The 19,053-nt window shown below is 35.7% G+C and overlaps 1 protein-coding gene across 1 annotated transcript; it reads right to left on the reverse strand.

Annotated features, from left to right (window-relative positions):
* Positions 1–1,707: 1,707 nt before the first annotated feature.
* brap (BRCA1 associated protein) lies at positions 1,708–18,012 on the reverse strand. The gene is made up of 12 exons (XM_052607589.1): positions 17,748–18,012; positions 16,439–16,600; positions 16,170–16,353; positions 14,533–14,722; positions 14,152–14,265; positions 12,600–12,748; positions 10,806–10,881; positions 8,941–9,079; positions 6,557–6,666; positions 6,354–6,443; positions 3,505–3,608; positions 1,708–2,648 (listed from the first exon to the last, which is right to left on the reverse strand). Exons 1-12 carry the CDS (start codon positions 17,824–17,826, stop codon positions 2,279–2,281), a joined length of 1,767 nt encoding a protein of 588 aa, XP_052463549.1. The 5' UTR covers positions 17,827–18,012; the 3' UTR covers positions 1,708–2,278.
* Between the last annotated feature and the right edge of the window lie 1,041 nt (positions 18,013–19,053).

Genomic DNA, 19,053 nt, shown 5'->3' on the forward strand with positions numbered 1-19,053 from the left:
TGAATTGTATGACTCCTAATTACATAATTTTTTAATTTTACAGTTCAGTATAAGCATATTTCCTCCATCTGTTTACAATTTATTTCTCCTGTAAATATCCTGTTTCACAAAAATAACCAAAATATCGGGGGAAATTAGTTGTGGTTTCATCTTGACTTCAAAAAACTATTTGATCTTAAAACATTGGCTTGCTTTGTATTTTGTTTGATACAGGATTAGACCTTTCCAGACAAATATTAATTTATCCAATAATTACTCCCAATTGTATTTTACTGTATATGCATTAACGTAAAATGTATACAACAAAAAAGTTTATATTGTTTATTATAATGAATTTTAATTGTTTTCTGATTTATTAATTTCTTCAACTTTTCAAATAATCTATAAATGTATAGAATTCATATTTAAATATAATTTCAAAGTATATCATTATTATATAATTTATCATCTTTAATATATTTGAATCGTTGTGCATAGATGCTAAGTGAATTTCCTCCATTCACCTGGTTTCATTTTTTCTCTAAATATACTATTTCATGGAAATAATCACAGTATGAAAGGAAATAAGATTGCTATTTCATATTCGTATTTTTTTTTTTTAATTATCTTAAAATATTGGCTTGCTTTTGTATTTTGTTTAATAGGCTACATGATTATGACCTTCCAGACAAATATTAATTTCTTCTTTAATTAAAATGTAACATTTTCTATAAATATACATCATTTAAATGGTATAATATATATATATATATATATATATATATATATATATAGGCCTATATCAGTTATAATCATGTAATTTTATTGCTTTTTATTTCTTCAGCTTTTCATATTTTTTATTTTATAATAAAATACATTTAAAAGTGTTTAATTATATTAATAAATAACATTATTTTATCATTTATACTTGCGTGGATCAACTGCTTTCTGAGCTTTATTACATTATTATTACTTTACATTATGAGTATCCATTGCAAAGCTGTCAGTGAATTCTTTGTTTTTCCAAATATGGCTCACTCCGAAATAAAATGTAATGTCAAGCACGTTAAAGCTTAGCAGAAATGTTGTCAGTTTATTAAATAACTGTTGCATTTTCCTGTAAAAAAGATATTAATAGCTCCCAGCAATCCCACTTATCTGTGACCGACGAGAAGGGTGTGGAAACCAATAAGATGACACGATACAAAGAGTAACCATCTTTCTAAAAATAAGTGGGTGGATGTGTTGTAGAGTAAAACAAGACAAAAGCCAGATGATCTTGTGCAGTGTGTGTCTATTAACCCTTTCACTACAAAAGTGCCTTTCTGTGCATCAAGTCTTTGTGATTATGAGTTACAGTGCACATCTGTGACCTGCGATTATAACACTGCTCACAATGAGGAGGAGAATCTCACCAAAAATGTCCGAAATCGTTCGTACGATATCGTATCTCTGTGCCTTTTTCGTTATAGTTGTGGTGTGTCCTTAGTGTATTACTATATAAGTTTCAGGCATTATTTATTTACCAAGAAAAATTTCATAATTGTGAGATGTAAATCCTGATTCAGAGGAAATAAAAATCTGATCTCGCAATTCGGACAATTTTATCCAAAGTCGCAATTACACACATATATATATATATATATATATATATATTTATATAAAGAATTTGAGAGAAACTCGGGATAATGCGAAATAAAGTCATAATTATGAGATCTAAACAAAAAAAAAAACTCATTGATTTTTGTTTTTATTATTCAGAATTGGGAGTATTTTATAGCAATTCAGAATATTTTTCGAAAATTCTATATTTATCTCACAGTTCTGTTTTTTTTCTTCCCGGAAACGAGCTCCCATATATTATAAATGCAATTCTTAAAAAAGAAAAAAAAAGTTTACAAAACTAATCCAGATGCATTACAGCAAAATATAATTTTTTTCTATCTCTCTCTCTCTCTCTCTCTCTCTCTCGATGTGAAACATTACAAGAATTGTGTGAGCTCCATCCGTCAAGAGTTGCAGAAAGCAATATTCAATAATTCCTACAATCATAAAGTAAATCAAAGAATGACATCTTCCAGCTATGAGCACATCCGAAAATACAATTCCGTGACTTTGTTTTCATATAAAACGGGCTGAGCTACATTTCTAAGCAGGTGTCCTCTTGCAAGATATTAGTGAACAAATCATAATATAATATATTAGAGCTTCTAACATGAGAAAGGATGGTTATTAAAACATCCTCATTTTCTGTGCAACATTTCTTAAGCACTGAATATATTAAACACAATGTCTTTTGCTACTTTCCCCTCTTGGATCGTCCCTTGCGGCCGCTCAGTCTGCCGGAGCCGAGGGCCGAGGGCCCGGGCTGTGGGGCGGCGGGGGCCGAAGCGATGTTGATCTGACCCTCTTGGATTTCTTGTCGGGCGTCTGCCGACATGCGGTCGATCTGCTGCTGCGTCTCCAGGTAGAACATGACGTCTCGCAGCTGCTCCTGCAGCTCGGCGATCTGGCCATCTTTATTGGCTGCCGTCTCGAGAGCCCGCCTCTCCTCCTCCTGCAGCTGCGCCTGGAGCTGCGTCTGATTGGCTCGCAGGCATCGGTTCATCTCCTGCTCCTCCCGCAGCTCTTGACCGAGCTTCAGCACTTTGTTGTTCAGCTGTGAACATCTGCAGAAAACAAAAACAGCACAAAAATGACTGTAAATTTCGGATTTTGAATATTCGTTGAATTTAAAATAATCTACATTTGAATACAAATACATTGCATTACAATTTTAGATGCGATGACGATGTAAGTGTTATTGCATTTTAATGTTTTTGTCAGCCTATCCAGTTGAAGCCACTAGAGCGGCGCTGCTACTGTACGTTAATTACAAATATAGCGGGAAAAGAGAACATCAATGCAGAGAAGATCTTGTTTAAGTCAAAACTGAAACAAATCCGTTCGCATTTTCTAGAGGGACATCGATCACTATTGCAATCATTTCTCGCACAAAAGAGTTGCATGTTTAGAAAGCCATGTAAAATTAATGCAAGTTCAACTTCGAAAAAACATATCTCCAGACTTTATGGCAGGGTTTTTTTCCCATCCCACTGCAACTTGTGTTTTAAAATGAAAAATATACTGTGTGATTGGCTTTCGGCCCTTTGTATTAAACTATGCATTACAAAATTCTAATAAAATCATAGAAGGAAGGAAATCTCATATTAATTTATATATATATATATATATATATATATATATATATTATATATATAATTTTTTTTTCTTTTTTTTTTTTCTTTTCATTTATTTTAAGGTTTTAGTCATTTCTATTGCATTTGTATGTTTCTTTATTATTATTATTATTATTATTATTATTACGGCAGCCCTATGAAGGGAACATAGGAAAATGATGATCTGACCAACTCTGGGGTCTCTAGGACCAACTCTATAGCGCCACCAACAGTTTAAATATTCATTTTTCAAACAATGATTCTGATGAACATGAAAAATCCATCTGAAAGATAAAGTCAATTTTACTTCTTTTCAATGGATTGTCTTTCTTTGATGAGTTCGTTTAGTTTCCGCTCCAAACTGTCACACTTGTCAATCGTCTCCTTGAACTTGGCCTTCATGTTGTTGATCTAAAACCCACATGAACACAAAGAAGCTTGATCACTTATGTTAATACGAGTAACAGTAGATTATTATGATCTTAAACATATGATGTTATGGTTTTATTAATGCTAACTGTGCGGCAGAGGTGTCAAGTAACGAAGTACAAATACTTCGTTACTGTACTTAAGTAGAAATTTGGGATATCTATACTTTACTTGAGTGATTATTTTTCAGCCGACTTTTTACTTCTACTCCTTACATTTTCAGGCAAGTATCTGTACTTTCTACTCCTTACATTTTAAAAATAGCTTCGTTACTGCTATTTCATTTCGGCTTGTTTTCATTCCGGCTTGTCATCATTCAAAAAAAAAAAAAAAAAAAAAACCTATCCAGATAAATCGCGCCATCCGGATGGAGTGAATTTGATTGTGGTTGGATGAGAAGTATTAACATATACCATTCCGACACCCTATTGGTTTGTACGCGATCCATCGCACCTGCACGTGACACAAATCACATCACAGTCCAGCCAGGACAGACAGTTTTGGGTTCGTTTATCAAAAAATATATTTCTTAAAAGTAGGGTTGGGTATGGAAGCGGTATCCGATCGCCTCAGAGTCAGTCCGCTTAAATTTCACATGAAACCAGCGTCAGACCGGTCTCCTCCCGTCTTTCAGCGCGCTCTTCAATCCGCAGAGGCGCAAACCGCGAACGGAGCAGCGCATGCGCACTTAAACAAACAGAGGACACAAGGTATGTGTTTATCGATAGATTGTTAGAATATCCATATCTGTGCAGTTCTTTGTCATAAATACAGTTTACAAAAGGTCACGAGGTAGCAGTCGGTTTCTCATCTGTAAAGTTTTCGCTCATCACACCACAGCCGTTTCCTCCAGCGAAAATCTAGCCCTTAACACATATGAACGAACACATACTTTAATTACACTTACTTAAATATACTTAATTTAATCATACGTACTTTATACATACACTACTGTGCAAAAGTCTTAGACACGTTAGTATTTTCACTTAAAAGAATGGTGTTCGGACAGTTATTTATATATTTTGCTGTAGTGTGTCAGTATAAAATATCAGTTTACATTTCCAAACATTCATTTTGCCGTTGTCAGACTGCTTGTGCATTCAAAATCGCACTAGATTATTATTAAAATTAATGGCAAACTGATATTTCCAACTGACACACTACAGCAAAAGATATAAATAACTGGCTTAAAACCCCTTTTTAGGGAGAAAATACTAATTTGTCCATAAGACTTTTGCACAGTACTGTATTTTAAAAACGACATTGTTGCTACTTTATAAAGAATGACCATACAGTAATTCACAGAACTGATTAAAGACAGTGACAGACAGCACTCATCTTAACTAAATATCAGAGTGAGTGACAGAGATACAGTAGAAACATTATGTGTGGTTTTGTATTAAATAATGACCCAGATTGTGAAATACATTTATTAGCCTTAGATTAAGGGAAGCACAACTTGCACAACAAGCTATGGATTTATTTTAAATATTTGTAATGTTCTTTAAAGTTATCCATAGTTTTTTTTGTGGTTCTTTTTTTTAAAGTATCGGTTCAGGCACCGTTTAGGAGCCGGTACCATTTTAAAAGTATTGAAAAGGCACTGGACCCTACTTAAAAGTTATTATTTCTCACTGGCTCATTTACCAAATGAGTGCTTTTTCTTCGTCCTCCACAAATTAAACTACTGTAGGTAGTTCGGTGGCGAGACGTTTTAATAAATTAGCGTTTTCGATTGACGATGCGATTGACAATGTTGTGATAAGTAGGCTATACCAACTTTGTAACTCGTTACCCCCCGAACACTGGACATAGCAGACGTATGGACCAAATACAAGAAGCTATCAATCAAGAAAGTATCAGGATTATGATTTCTTTTTCTATTTTAGTTTTTGATTAATCACTTGGATTAATCATTCATTTTGACAGCACTATAATGTTTACTGTAAATAGACAACCATACAAGTGTAATTGTTACTAAGCCTGCACCAATGTTCTTGTCCATTGCCCTCGCAGATTCCTGCAGCTAATCTTGGATGTACATTTACATTCCATTAAAAGTTATTGATGACAAGCCTCTGAAGTTTGACTTTTTGCACCATAACAATACTTATTGGCAACTAGTCATCATATCTCTAGTCCTTTAATTATTTGGATTGTACTAAAGTGCGTTCATTTTAAATGGGCATATATGCGGCTGATGAAGACCTGAAGGTCGAAACGTTGCTCGATTAAATTCCTCTGGAGCAGTAGTTTTCAGTGTTCAGACTTCACTTCTTTATTTGTCTATATCATTTAGTTGTCTTGCACCTGCGTCCTAATTGGATGTTTGGGATGTGCACACCATTTTTGTATTTTCATATATGCGGCTGAAACAGGTAGCCTAGTGCATCCCAAATTTTTCAACATGAACATTTTAATATAACATTATAGTCATTATGGCCTATGGCCTTTAGAAAAATGTTTTTTTGAGGAGGGGTAGTACACAATAGGCCCCTGTGGTGCGGCCTAAGCTTTTGTTCTTAAAGGCATTTTTTTCCCCTTACATTACTTTTACTTTTATACTTTAAGTAGTTTTTTAAACCAGTACTTTTACACTTTTACTTGAGTAAAAAGCTTGAGTTGATACTTCAACTTCTACAAAAGTCTTTTTAAACCCTAGTATCTATACTTCTACTTGAGTAATGAATGCCAGTACTTTTGACACCACTGCTGTGCGGTTCTCACCTCCTCCGCTGTGTCTTTCTCCAGGTGAACTATTTTATTCTCCCAGTAAATGCGCTGAGAATCCAGCTGGCTGGTTAATAAATATGAATACTGTAGGAAAAAGATACGTTAAAAAATTATAAGGTGATGAGGAGTATCTAAGACAATCAAGCTTTCCACACACACACACACACACACACACACACACACACACACACACACACCTCGAGCTGCAGCGCATCGATCTTCTCATCCTGACAGGTGTCGCCCTCACACTCGTACTGAACCATCTTCCCGTCGGTTTTACTGGCAACAAGCCGATGGACGTAGTTATCTGAACAACATTAGAACAAAGGCTCAGGGTCACAATTCTCACAAACAATTTGAATAAAAAAAAAAAAAGTTAAAAAAATTACAATTTTAAAATATAATACAACATTTAAATGCATTTAACATGTTTTTTTTTTTTTTTTGAGTGAAATAATAACGGGGGGACTTGTTTTTATCCAGTTGTGAAAACAAAAACAAACTTTTGAATTTAAAAATTTAAAAATCTTATTTTGTTTCAGTTAGTTGCCAAAGTATCATTTCTTATTTTATTTGATCTTAACTAAAAATAAACCATATAGACATTAAACTAATAAAAAATTGAAAACACAAAATTACTCTTACTTTAACATTTAAATGAAAACAGAAACTATTTATAAAATCATTCAAAAACATTTTATAAAAACAATGTAAAACATGATAATAATCCATAATCTGACATATTTTGATATGAATGATCAGCAATAAATAATGTAGGGCAAATCTTAATTTTACCCAGTATGATTTGATATCATTTAATACTAATCACCAGAAATGTTCATGCATTTCAGTGCAAATATACAGTATTGTTCAAAATAATAGCAGTACAATGTGACTAACCAGAATAATCAAGGTTTTTCGTATATTTTTTTATTGCTACGTGGCAAACAAGTTACCAGTAGGTTCAGTAGATTCTCAGAAAACAAATGAGACCCAGCATTCATGATATGCACGCTCTTAAGGCTGTGCAATTGGGCAATTAGTTGAATTAGTTGAAAGGGATGTGTTCAAAAAAATAGCAGTGTGGCATTCAATCACTGAGGTCATCAATTTTGTGAAGAAACAGGTGTGAATCAGGTGGCCCCTATTTAAGGATGAAGCCAACACTTGTTGAACATGCATTTGAAAGCTGAGGAAAATGGGTCGTTCAAGACATTGTTCAGAAGAACAGCGTACTTTGATTAAAAAGTTGATTAGAGAGGGGAAAACCTATAAAGAGGTGCAAAAAATGATAGGCTGTTCAGCTAAAATGATCTCCAATGCCTTAAAATGGAGAGCAAAACCAGAGAGACGTGGAAGAAAACGGAAGACAACCATCAAAATGGATAGAAGAATAACCAGAATGGCAAAGGCTCAGCCAATGATCACCTCCAGGATGATCAAAGACAGTCTGGAGTTACCTGTAAGTACTGTGACAGTTAGAAGACGTCTGTGTGAAGCTAATCTATTTTCAAGAATCCCCCGCAAAGTCCCTCTGTTAAAAAAAAGGCATGTGCAGAAGAGGTTACAATTTGCCAAAGAACACATCAACTGGCCTAAAGAGAAATGGAGGAACATTTTGTGGACTGATGAGAGTAAAATTGTTCTTTTTGGGTCCAAGGGCCACAGGCAGTTTGTGAGACGACCCCCAAACTCTGAATTCAAGCCACAGTACACAGTGAAGACAGTGAAGCATGGAGGTGCAAGCATCATGATATGGGCATGTTTCTCCTACTATGGTGTTGGGCCTATTTATCGCATACCAGGGATCATGGATCAGTTTGCATATGTTAAAATACTTGAAGAGGTCATGTTGCCCTATGCTGAAGAGGACATGCCCTTGAAATGGTTGTTTCAACAAGACAATGACCCAAAACACACTAGTAAACGGGCAAAGTCTTGGTTCCAAACCAACAAAATTAATGTTATGGAGTGGCCAGCCCAATCTCCAGACCTTAATCCAATTGAGAACTTGTGGGGTGATATCAAAAATGCTGTTTCTGAAGCAAAACCAAGAAATGTGAATGAATTGTGGAATGTTGTTAAAGAATCATGGAGTGGAATAACAGCTGAGAGGTGCCACAAGTTGGTTGACTCCATGCCACACAGATGTCAAGCAGTTTTAAAAAACTGTGGTCATACAACTAAATATTAGTTTAGTGATTCACAGGATTGCTAAATCCCAGAAAAAAAAAAATGTTTGTACAAAATAGTTTTGAGTTTGTACAGTCAAAGGTAGACACTGCTATTTTTTTGAACACACCCCTTTCAACTAATTGCCCAATTGCACAGCCTTAAGAGCGTGCATATCATGAATGCTGGGTCTTGTTTGTTTTCTGACAATCTACTGAACCTACTGGTAACTTGTTTGCCACGTAGCAATAAAAAATATACTAAAAACCTTGATTATTCTGGTTAGTCACATTGTACTGCTATTATTTTGAACAATACTGTATATATATATATAACCATTATTTTCAAGCATGCGACTGCACATGAACAGAATGCCACTAGCATCTTTGGTCTCGGTGACATCACACACCTCCAGCGTAGTCCCAGACCCTGTGATTGGTCAGCTGCATGGCGTAAGTGTGCTGCGTTTCCTCAAAGTGCTTGTAAGCGTGACGACTAACGTAGCGTCCGCAGCCGATATGACCGCAGATAAGACAGATCCACAGATTCTATGAGACAGTAACAAATATGTCTTAAATATAATATAATGAAACATCCAGAGCTGCAACGAACAATTATTTAATCAATCTTTCGATTAAGTACTCAATCTGTTTCATTTTTAGTATTTACTTTTTTTTTTTTTTAAAGGTCCATACAGTGTGTAAACTCTGCAAACGTAATATTTTTTTCTACGTAGGATATATGCTATACATTACATGCAACAAAAAACTAAAAAAGACTAAACATGCACATTCACTTATCTAGATATCCACCTTTTTCCTGAATATGAAAGTCTTGGCCCATTGAAAGGATGCTTCACATTTACAGTCTCTACAGTTTGTAGTCAAACGAAAGTATTTTCTGAGCTGATAATATTATGATAAACATATGAAAAAGTTCCATCACTTTTTGCCGTAACTAACCTGTCAAACTTTAAGAAGTAGGAAGATGACATGTCTGAAAACACACGAGGGCACATATCCTACATACAGCTTGAAGTTCGGGGGATTTTGTCCAAAAAATGCTAAGAGCACACATTATTTTATTATTTCGCACATCGTATTTTAACTTAAGTGCTCGTTTTCTCATACAGGACTTTCCTTAAGCTTACTGCTGTTACTGTGGCAGCTAAAAACAGCACAGTTATATAGAGAAAGTTTTAGTTGAATTAATTCAGTCAATCTTTTAAATCCCGTTTTAACATGGATTTCTAATGAAGACGAGATTATCCATTTAAAACAGTCCCTTTATATTTTCTGTTCTGATCAAATTACCACCATTTGTGTTACATGCAGCTTTTAAACCAACATTCAAAAAATATTTTTTAGAACTAATATCATGAGTATTGTATGAGTACTTAACCCCTTATGCGTTGTTGGGGGCGTTTTCGTCCACTAGGGGGTAAAGTTGAGTCTTATTTTTGCCACAACTTTCTCTGTTTGAGCTAATGGAATGATTTTTGGTGACAAATCTTACATTGACCCATATTTTGGGAAAAAATTTCAAAAACTTAACGGTACACTCTGGGCAAATTCACTACCCTTTCGTTATGTTCGTATACTCCATATAGCTTCATATACAAGTCAGAAACTAAGCTTTTTTTGCACAGGCCTATCTAAAGGGTTAATGGTCCCACCCAGTGATCAACTCTAAAAATAACAAATTTTACCTCTTCCCAAAAGGGAAAACCACAAACAATCAAGAATGCATGGTTATATGGTGTCATGGCTTTGCAATCAAAAAAAGTCGTTATAATGGAAGTCAATGGGGCAAAAACAGCCACCAACAACAAATTAGGGAGAACATTTTTTTAATCTAATTGCAATTAAACATGGCAATTAAAGAGTTAAAATCTTGGATTTTTTTTAAAAACATTTGGTAGTTTTGATCAGGACTGAAGTTGATTAACAGATTTATGCAAAAAAAAATTTTGAAAAAAATATGAATCTGACACATTTTTACAGCAGTTTAATCGAGTTGATGCTTTCACCCCGAACATACCGAAAGGGTAGTGAATTTGAACAATGCACAAGGGTTAATGTAAAATATTCCTATTTTTAAGATAACTTGAGTCCTAAACTTGTAAAATTGTGTATTTTAAATGTCTTTTGTCCTGTGAAATGTGTTATTCGTTACTGTAATGATGTTTTCTGTGTGCGATTAATCGATACTCAGCTTCTTTTCTGTTGATTCTTTTTTATCGATTAGTTAAGTGAGATCTGAAAGGGTTGTTACCTCTTGCACTCCACACTCAAAACACTTGTTCTCCTCCACGGGTTCAGGAGTCTGACAGTATCTGCACACAGGACACCTGCAGAAGAGGTGCACACTATTAGTGTTCTTAAAGGCACAGTTTACCAAAAATGTACCATCACCTGCTCACCAATGGATCCTCTGCAGTGAATGGGTGCCGTCAGAATTTTGCCCCAAAGCATTGGTTTGAAGTTTAAAATGAATTAATGATGGCTTTTTTTTTTTTTACAAACATGAAGCTTTTGGCTTCACAAGACATTAAAATAATGGACTGGAGTGCTGTGGATTATTGTGATATTTTTATCAGCTGTTTGGACTTTCATTCTGACGGCACCCGTTCACTGCAGAGCATCCATTGCTGAGCAAGTGATGCTAAATTTATCTGAATCTGATGAAGAAACAAACTCATCTACATCTTGGATGACCTAAGAGTGAGTAAATGTTCAGCAAATGTACATTTTTGGATGAAATATTCCTTTAAAGACAATGTGATGTCAAAAAGACGTACTTTCTTAATTAGTTTCCTAGATTTAATATTTATGTGTCACAGTTTGAGTTAGTAGTCTGTTCATGTCAATACCTCATAAGAATGAGCATTAGTAATAGTGAAACATACTTTAGCAAACTCCACTAATAATATCATTACATACTTTTCATGCCCAATCAAATCATGATGAATAAAAAATAATTTCCCACTGAAAATCGGTTCACTCAGAAATATGTAACATTAATGCATCACATAATGTGTGTAAACACTTCAACCTAAAACCATCTCAACAGCAGCAGTTTGCACTCCCACCGTGTACATGAAACATGACACTGTGACGTTCACCTCACAGGTCAGAGGTCAACTATGACAACAGCACAAAAACACAACAGTGAGAATAGAGAACGGCCCAGCAAACCTGTATCACCTCAATGAAGAATCAGGATGAAAAGGTTTAAAGTGACACATGTAAATAACAGGTGAGAGCAAAAGATGAGCATAAACGGTGTCATGCACTGATGCATCATGGGAGAAGAATGTGACGTGAAGGTGTGGGTGAAACTTTCCAACGTGAACAAAATTAACTAAAAAACATGATCTACATATGTGACCCTGGAGCACAAAACCAGCCAAATATAGACAAAAATACATTGTAGGGGTCAAAATTATAGATTTTTCATTCATGCCAAAAATCATTAGGATATTAAGTAAATATCATGTTCCATGAAGATATTAAGTAAATTTCCTACCATAAATATATCAAAACTTAATCTTTGATTAGTAATATGCATTGCTAAGAACTTCATTTGGACAAATTTAAAGATGATTTTCTCAATATTATTTGCACCCTCAGATTCCAGATCTTCAAATAGTTGTATCTCAGACAAATATTGTCCTCCAAAAAACCATAAATCAATGGAAAGCTTATTTATTCAGCTGATGATGTATAAATCTCAATTTCGAAAAATTTTGTGGTCCAGGGACACACAGACATATACAAACTTACAACTTATTGTTGATAAACAATTGAAAAACAAATTAAAATGATTTAAAAACCTAATGAACATAATAAGTCAATGATAAATATATTATAATTAGTGTAGAATCAGACTTGAATTTACCCAGATGGATTCAAATTAATATATCTATTTAATATAAATTTTCCCAATCCACACAAACTTGGATATATTACCAGGAAAGCTAATGTTTTTGATCAAATTTACAAAAAACAAATATTGTTTGTTTTGAAAATGATCAGAAAGTAGGTCATTTTTCTTGACCGCACTCACGTTGCATCCTCCCATCTCTGCAGACACTGGCTGTGAAAGCTGTGGTTGCACAGGGTGGTCAGCACGCCGTTGACCGACTCGTCCATGCGCTCCAAACACACGGTGCACTTGGGCAGCTCCGTCAGATCCATCACAGGTAAACTAGCCCCCTGTTTATAATGAAGAGTTTGAGATCATTCAAAGCATTCCAGAACACTGCAGCTATTGTTGTGCATGCAAATCAGTGCTGGAAACACAACGTGTGTGTGTGTGTGTGTGTGTTTAAACAGAAACAGCTAGTCAACAACAAAACAGGTTAATCCTGGTCACTCAAGCAATGAATCGGTCTAAAACGGATTTTGAACCAATAATTTGAACACTTAGTGTCGCATGTTCAAATCATAGTAGCTGCTTGCTATAACAATGATAATAATAGGATTTCGTTTTTAATTTGAAAACTTATTGTTAATAATTCCATACATGTAAAACATAAATGTGGTTGTTCTAAGTATTTTAAATATGTTGATGTGTGGTTGATAAGGTGTTTGGGTGGTTGCCAAGAATTTTAACACTTCAATAATAACAATTGCTTGCTTTAGTAATATATATATATATATATTATTTATATATTTCAATTTTATAACTTGTTGTTGATAATTAACTGTAAAACAAAATACATTTTAAATATCAAATTCAATATATAAAACATTAAAATATAATTTAAGTAAGCAAAACTACATTCAATGTATTAAATGAGTTTTGACAAGATTTTAACACTGATGGTGCATATAAATATACCTAGCTCTATAATACAACATAGCTTTATTATCTCATAGGACAGGATTTATGAATAGCAGTGAAGCGGCAAAACCGAAACTGGTAGGTCAGGTGATGAAAACAACATGGCGGAGACACTACATCTGAATTCATACTACCCAATATTCATACTATAGAACATACTTTGTAACAGTTGTTGTAGGTGCATGTAACCTTTTGACTGTGCAAAGGCATAAAAATATAAAACATATTTTTTTCTCTAAAAAACAACACAACAGACAGTTACTTTACTTGTGAAAGGTGCGTTCTGTGTCAGAATCCCTGTTTTTGTTCTGGTATGTGTGACTCCGCCCACTGACAACTTGCCCAATAGTGTTTTGACCCCCCGGGCTGCCAGTTCATGGAAGTCACAGATGATCTCTAGGTCAGAGATCGCAGATTCTAACCAACCTAAAACCTCAGCATCCATCTAAAAATATCAACGACCAGAGGAATATTCAATCACCTCATCAGCTAACAGTGTGAGGTTTATTGCCTTCCATTGTCAGTTGGGTTCGTTCTGTTGTGTTTCCTAATCTGGCAACCTGTCTGAGTGTTGAATCTGAGAAGGACTGCAGTTCCCATTTCAACTACTAGCCATCACTATCACATACTGCACCTTTAAGTAAGTTTCAAACCAATTGTACAACCTAGTAGACAGACCAGGTGTGATTTCAGGCACATCATTGGTGTTTTTTCAAATCATAATGGTTATTTGCTTTGGTATACGCTACTATCTAAAGCACCGGAGTCTTACCTCTTCAGATTTGATGACTTCCGCTCTCTCCACATAGACTAACTGGCAGACAGCATCCTCAATGGAGTTGAACTGACGGCCGTTGCACGCTGTGTAGAAGCTGTCGGCATCGGCCTAAAGAAATGAAAAAACACTATGACGGACAATTCATAAAATACTGAAAATCAAAGAAACTTCAGCAGGCTAATTTGCATGAGTTTATTTTGCAAATCATGTAAATCAAGTGTAGCTGCAGGCAGCAATTAATGAGTCTTTACCAGAAAATGCATGAAGAAAATATGGAGTGTATTGAACGCCAAATACCGAATGAGTGAGGACTCCTGCCCAGTCGAACTTCAGTTAATTGTAATTGTTCTTATTATACGTGGTTAAATAACTGACCTGACTCCTGAACTTGACCAGCACCATGTACTGATTGGGCGTGGAGTCCCGGATGATCTTCATGTGCTCCATGACGTCGTTGAAGGGAGCCAAGAACTTCATGAGGTCGTGGCTGGTCATGGTGGTGGGTACGGTGAGGATGCACAGCATCGCGCTGCGCCGCACGTCCTCTGTGAGCGACGTCATCTTACTGTCAACACCACATCACACAAAACAAGAGCGACGGCTCAGAGTCAGCAATGCAACGAAGTGTCTATTGATCTAAAAGACAAATTCCAGGATTTTTTGTGGACAACGTACCACTGTTTACCACTGCAGTATTATAGGGTATTAATATTAGCATAGAAAGAGACCGACAGACAGATATATAGAACTACAGACAGACAGACAGACAGACAGATAAAAGACAGACAGACAGACAGACAGACAGACAGACAGACAGACAGAAGACAGACAGACAGATAGAAGACAGACAGACAGACAGACAGATAGAAGACAGACAGACAGACAGACAGATAGAAGACAGATAGACAGACAGACAGACAGATAGAAGACAGACAGACAGACAGACAGACAGACAGACAGACAGACAGACAGAAGACAGACAGACAGATAGAAGACAGACAGATAGAAGACAGACAGACAGACAGATAGAAGACAGACAGACAGACAGACAGATAGAAGACAGATAGACAGACAGACAGACAGATAGAAGACAGACAGACAGACAGACAGACAGACAGATAGACAGACAGACAGACAGACAGAAGACAGACAGACAGACAGACAGACAGATAGAAGACAGACAGACAGATAGAAGACAGACAGACAGATAGAAGACAGACAGACAGACAGATAGAAGACAGACAGACAGATAGAAGACAGACAGACAGATAGAAGACAGACAGACAGACAGACAGACAGATAGAAGACAGATAGACAGACAGACAGACAGACAGATAGAAGACAGACAGACAGATAGACAGACAGACAGACAGACAGACAGACAGACAGACAGAAGACAGACAGACAGACAGACAGATAGACAGACAGACAGATAGACAGACAGACAGACAGACAGACAGACAGAAGACAGACAGACAGACAGACAGACAGACAGACAGACAGACAGTGTTGGGGGCGGCAGTGGCTCAGTGGTTCATGTAGGTTGTCTACAAACCGGAAGGTTGGTGGTTCGATCCCCGGCTCCACCTGACCAAGTGTCGAGGTGTCCTTGAGCAAGACACCTAACCCCAGCTGCTCCTGACGAGCTGGATGGCGCCTTGTATGGCAGACACCGCCGTCGGTGTGTGAATGTGTGTGTGAATGTGAGGCAAATTGTAAAGCGCTTTGGATGGCCATGTGGTCTGTTGCAAGCGCTATATAAATGCAGTCCATTTACAGACAGACAGACTGACAGATAGAAGACAGACAGACAGAAGACAGACAGACAGATAGAAGACAGACAGACAGAAGACAGACAGACAGATAGAAGACAGACAGACAGACAGATGTCAGAAGACTGACAGACAGACACACACAGACAGAAGACAGATAGAAGACAGAAAGACAGACAGACACACACAGACAGAAGACAGATAGATAGATAGATAGATAGATAGATAGATAGCACTAACTTAGTTTTGTAGAGGTGCATGATGCCGTGGACGATCTCCACTGACGGGTTTCCGCTGAAGAAGGAGATCTGATCCGGCAGCTGTTTGGAGGGAGAGTCTGGAGTCCTGCTCTCATCTGTTTGATCTTTAGCTTCTCCATCTCCATCATCTGTGGACTTCAGATCTTCTCTACCGTCCTCAACTCCTGATGGAAAACACAGTCTGTTTACCCCTCACTGGTTAAACGCCTGTCACATCAAAGAGAGTGAGTGAAGAGCTGTTCTGCAGACCTGCGCTGGGCTGGAAGCTCTCGATCACCATGTCGCTCATGACACGGCTGCCCAGGTGCTGGTGGAGGACGGCCGCTCGCTCCAGCTCTGTTTTACCGGCCAGCGTCGCTCTAGCAGAGACCAGCGCTGTTTCTCTCATCTCGTCCTCTGACATCTCTGAAACTGTGGGACGCAGGAGATGTGAGCTGTGACACGAGGCCTCAACATAAAGGCCTCAAAGATATTCTAGAAACAAGCGGAGCATGTGAATGCTCTCTGTTAACACAAAACCATCTAACAATGCTCATGCTTCTCAGGTTTCTCTGCTACACTTACAGCTCAGGTCAGTCAGTTCTACTGCTACTGATACACTGAATTTACTCTAATACACGGTTTAGAATTATACTTTTTATCTCACAGTGTATTTGTTTTCGTTACACTGTTTGTTCTAACGGGTCCATGAAAAAAAAAAATTTATTGTTGTTTTTGTACTTTTTTATTATTATTTTATTCATAATCCTGTTTATGATTACTTTTTCACTCTGTATTTGTTTTACTCTCAGGAAAAATATAATAATGATAATTATTATTTTAAATGCAGTCCATTTATTTTTAAATACAGTCCATTTACCATATTTTATTAATTATCCAGTTTATGATTACTTTTATCCTGTTTGTTCCAATAGGTCCCAGAAAAATATAATAATAATAATAAAACATATGAAAAATAATTATATTATATATTATTATTGTATTGATTATCCAGTTACTTTTTTCACATTGTATTTTTTCATTATCCTGTTTGTTGAGTTGTTTATTATGAAAAATATAATAATAATAATAATAATAATAATAATAACAAAATATAATAAAACAAATCTGTTTTATTTATTGTTTTTTATTATTGTTTTATTAATTATCCAGTTAATTATTACTTTTTTTCACACTTGTATTTGTTTAATTATCAAGCTCTGTAACCTTGGATCCCAGAATTTTTATTATTATTATAAATATGTATATATATATATATATATATACACACACACACACACACACACATACATACATACATATTTATACATATATACAAATACATACATGTGTGTGTGTGTGTGTGTGTGTGTGTGTGTGTGTGAAAATCAAGTAATGCATATGCATGCATGATTACCCTTATCAGAAGGTAATATCATGGGATTTTCTTGTTACTGTATGTCACCTTAAGAACCATAATATGTGCATGGCAGTTCAAAGTACTTCAAACGATATCATGGTACCAGATGACATGAATATGGCCTTCCTGCTGTACCAGGGTAAACACAGTGAAACTCACCGGCGCAGTAGTGAAAGCCTCGCGGGGAATCAGACTGATCAGCGAGCTCGAGTCTGATCACAACCAGAGACACACTCATGTGTTCAGAGCACACACACACACACTCCACTCAGTAACACAGATTCACACCAAAGACCGTGTCTTCCGAACCATATGCCATAGACACTGAACAGAAACACATCCAGCTATTATTAGAATAAAAAACGCGTTCAACAACAATGACGTTTGAGAGTGAGAGATAAATTACTGCGTTACTTCCGGGAATAAGATAATAATTCCAAAATAAAAGTCCTTATTCATCGATAATAATAATAAGAGACTTAATATAATATGAGTCACACAACATGGTATTTTTATTATTATGTTCTAATTACCAAAAACTGCACCTCTAAAGGCCCCCCCCCCCTCTCTCTCTCTGCTAATACTAATACCCTGTAATACTACTAATAATACTGCAGTGATATACAATGGTATACAACAAACAAAAAACTTGGAATTTGTCTTTTAGATCAATAGACACTTTGCTGATTTGTTGCTCTTTCTGATCGTGATTGTTATAATCAATATAATTATTATATTTTATTATATTAAAAATATTTTGCATTATAATCAATGCGCACATTTATTGCTTACACTCAAAATAATTAGTCTTGGTGAAGTAAAATTAAAATAAAATAATAATAAACGGAGCAATTTCAAGAGGAACCACTGGTGCTCCTGCCCTAAAAAACTGATAATTAAATTATAGAAATTTTATAATAAAATAAATTAAAACAAATAACAGATAACACAAACTAGATAAATATGTAGTTTATCTATTATCATGCAATATATATATATGTATATATATATATATATATATATATATATATATATATAAACAAGATTTAATAGAAAATGTGTCAACATCATTTTAAAGTCAGTTTAATTTTTAGAATTTAAAAGCAACAAAACAGCATACAGCACTACATGATTCAAGTATTGAAACTAAAGACATTTATAAAACATTTTATTATTATTAAAATAAACAAATATAACAAAAAAATATAAGCAACATAAGTTACAAACGTTCTAAAAATGTTTAGTTTGTCTTCCAGTGGAAACCCCCCACAACATGCTCACATCAGAGTGTCAGTAAAAATTCTCATCAAATCATGACTCCATCTAATCTTTGATGATGCGAGGTGTAAAAGTGCTGCTATATTTGCATACTGAGCCACTGACAGACAGACCACGGAACATTTTCTTGGTAACTCTAAACTGCCGGCTCAAACCCCACCCTGGTGAACTCCCACATAGCTAGTCA

The sequence above is a fragment of the Carassius gibelio genome, chromosome A10 (assembly GCF_023724105.1).
Source record: "Carassius gibelio isolate Cgi1373 ecotype wild population from Czech Republic chromosome A10, carGib1.2-hapl.c, whole genome shotgun sequence".
In the NCBI taxonomy this organism is placed as follows: Eukaryota; Metazoa; Chordata; class Actinopteri; order Cypriniformes; family Cyprinidae; genus Carassius; species Carassius gibelio.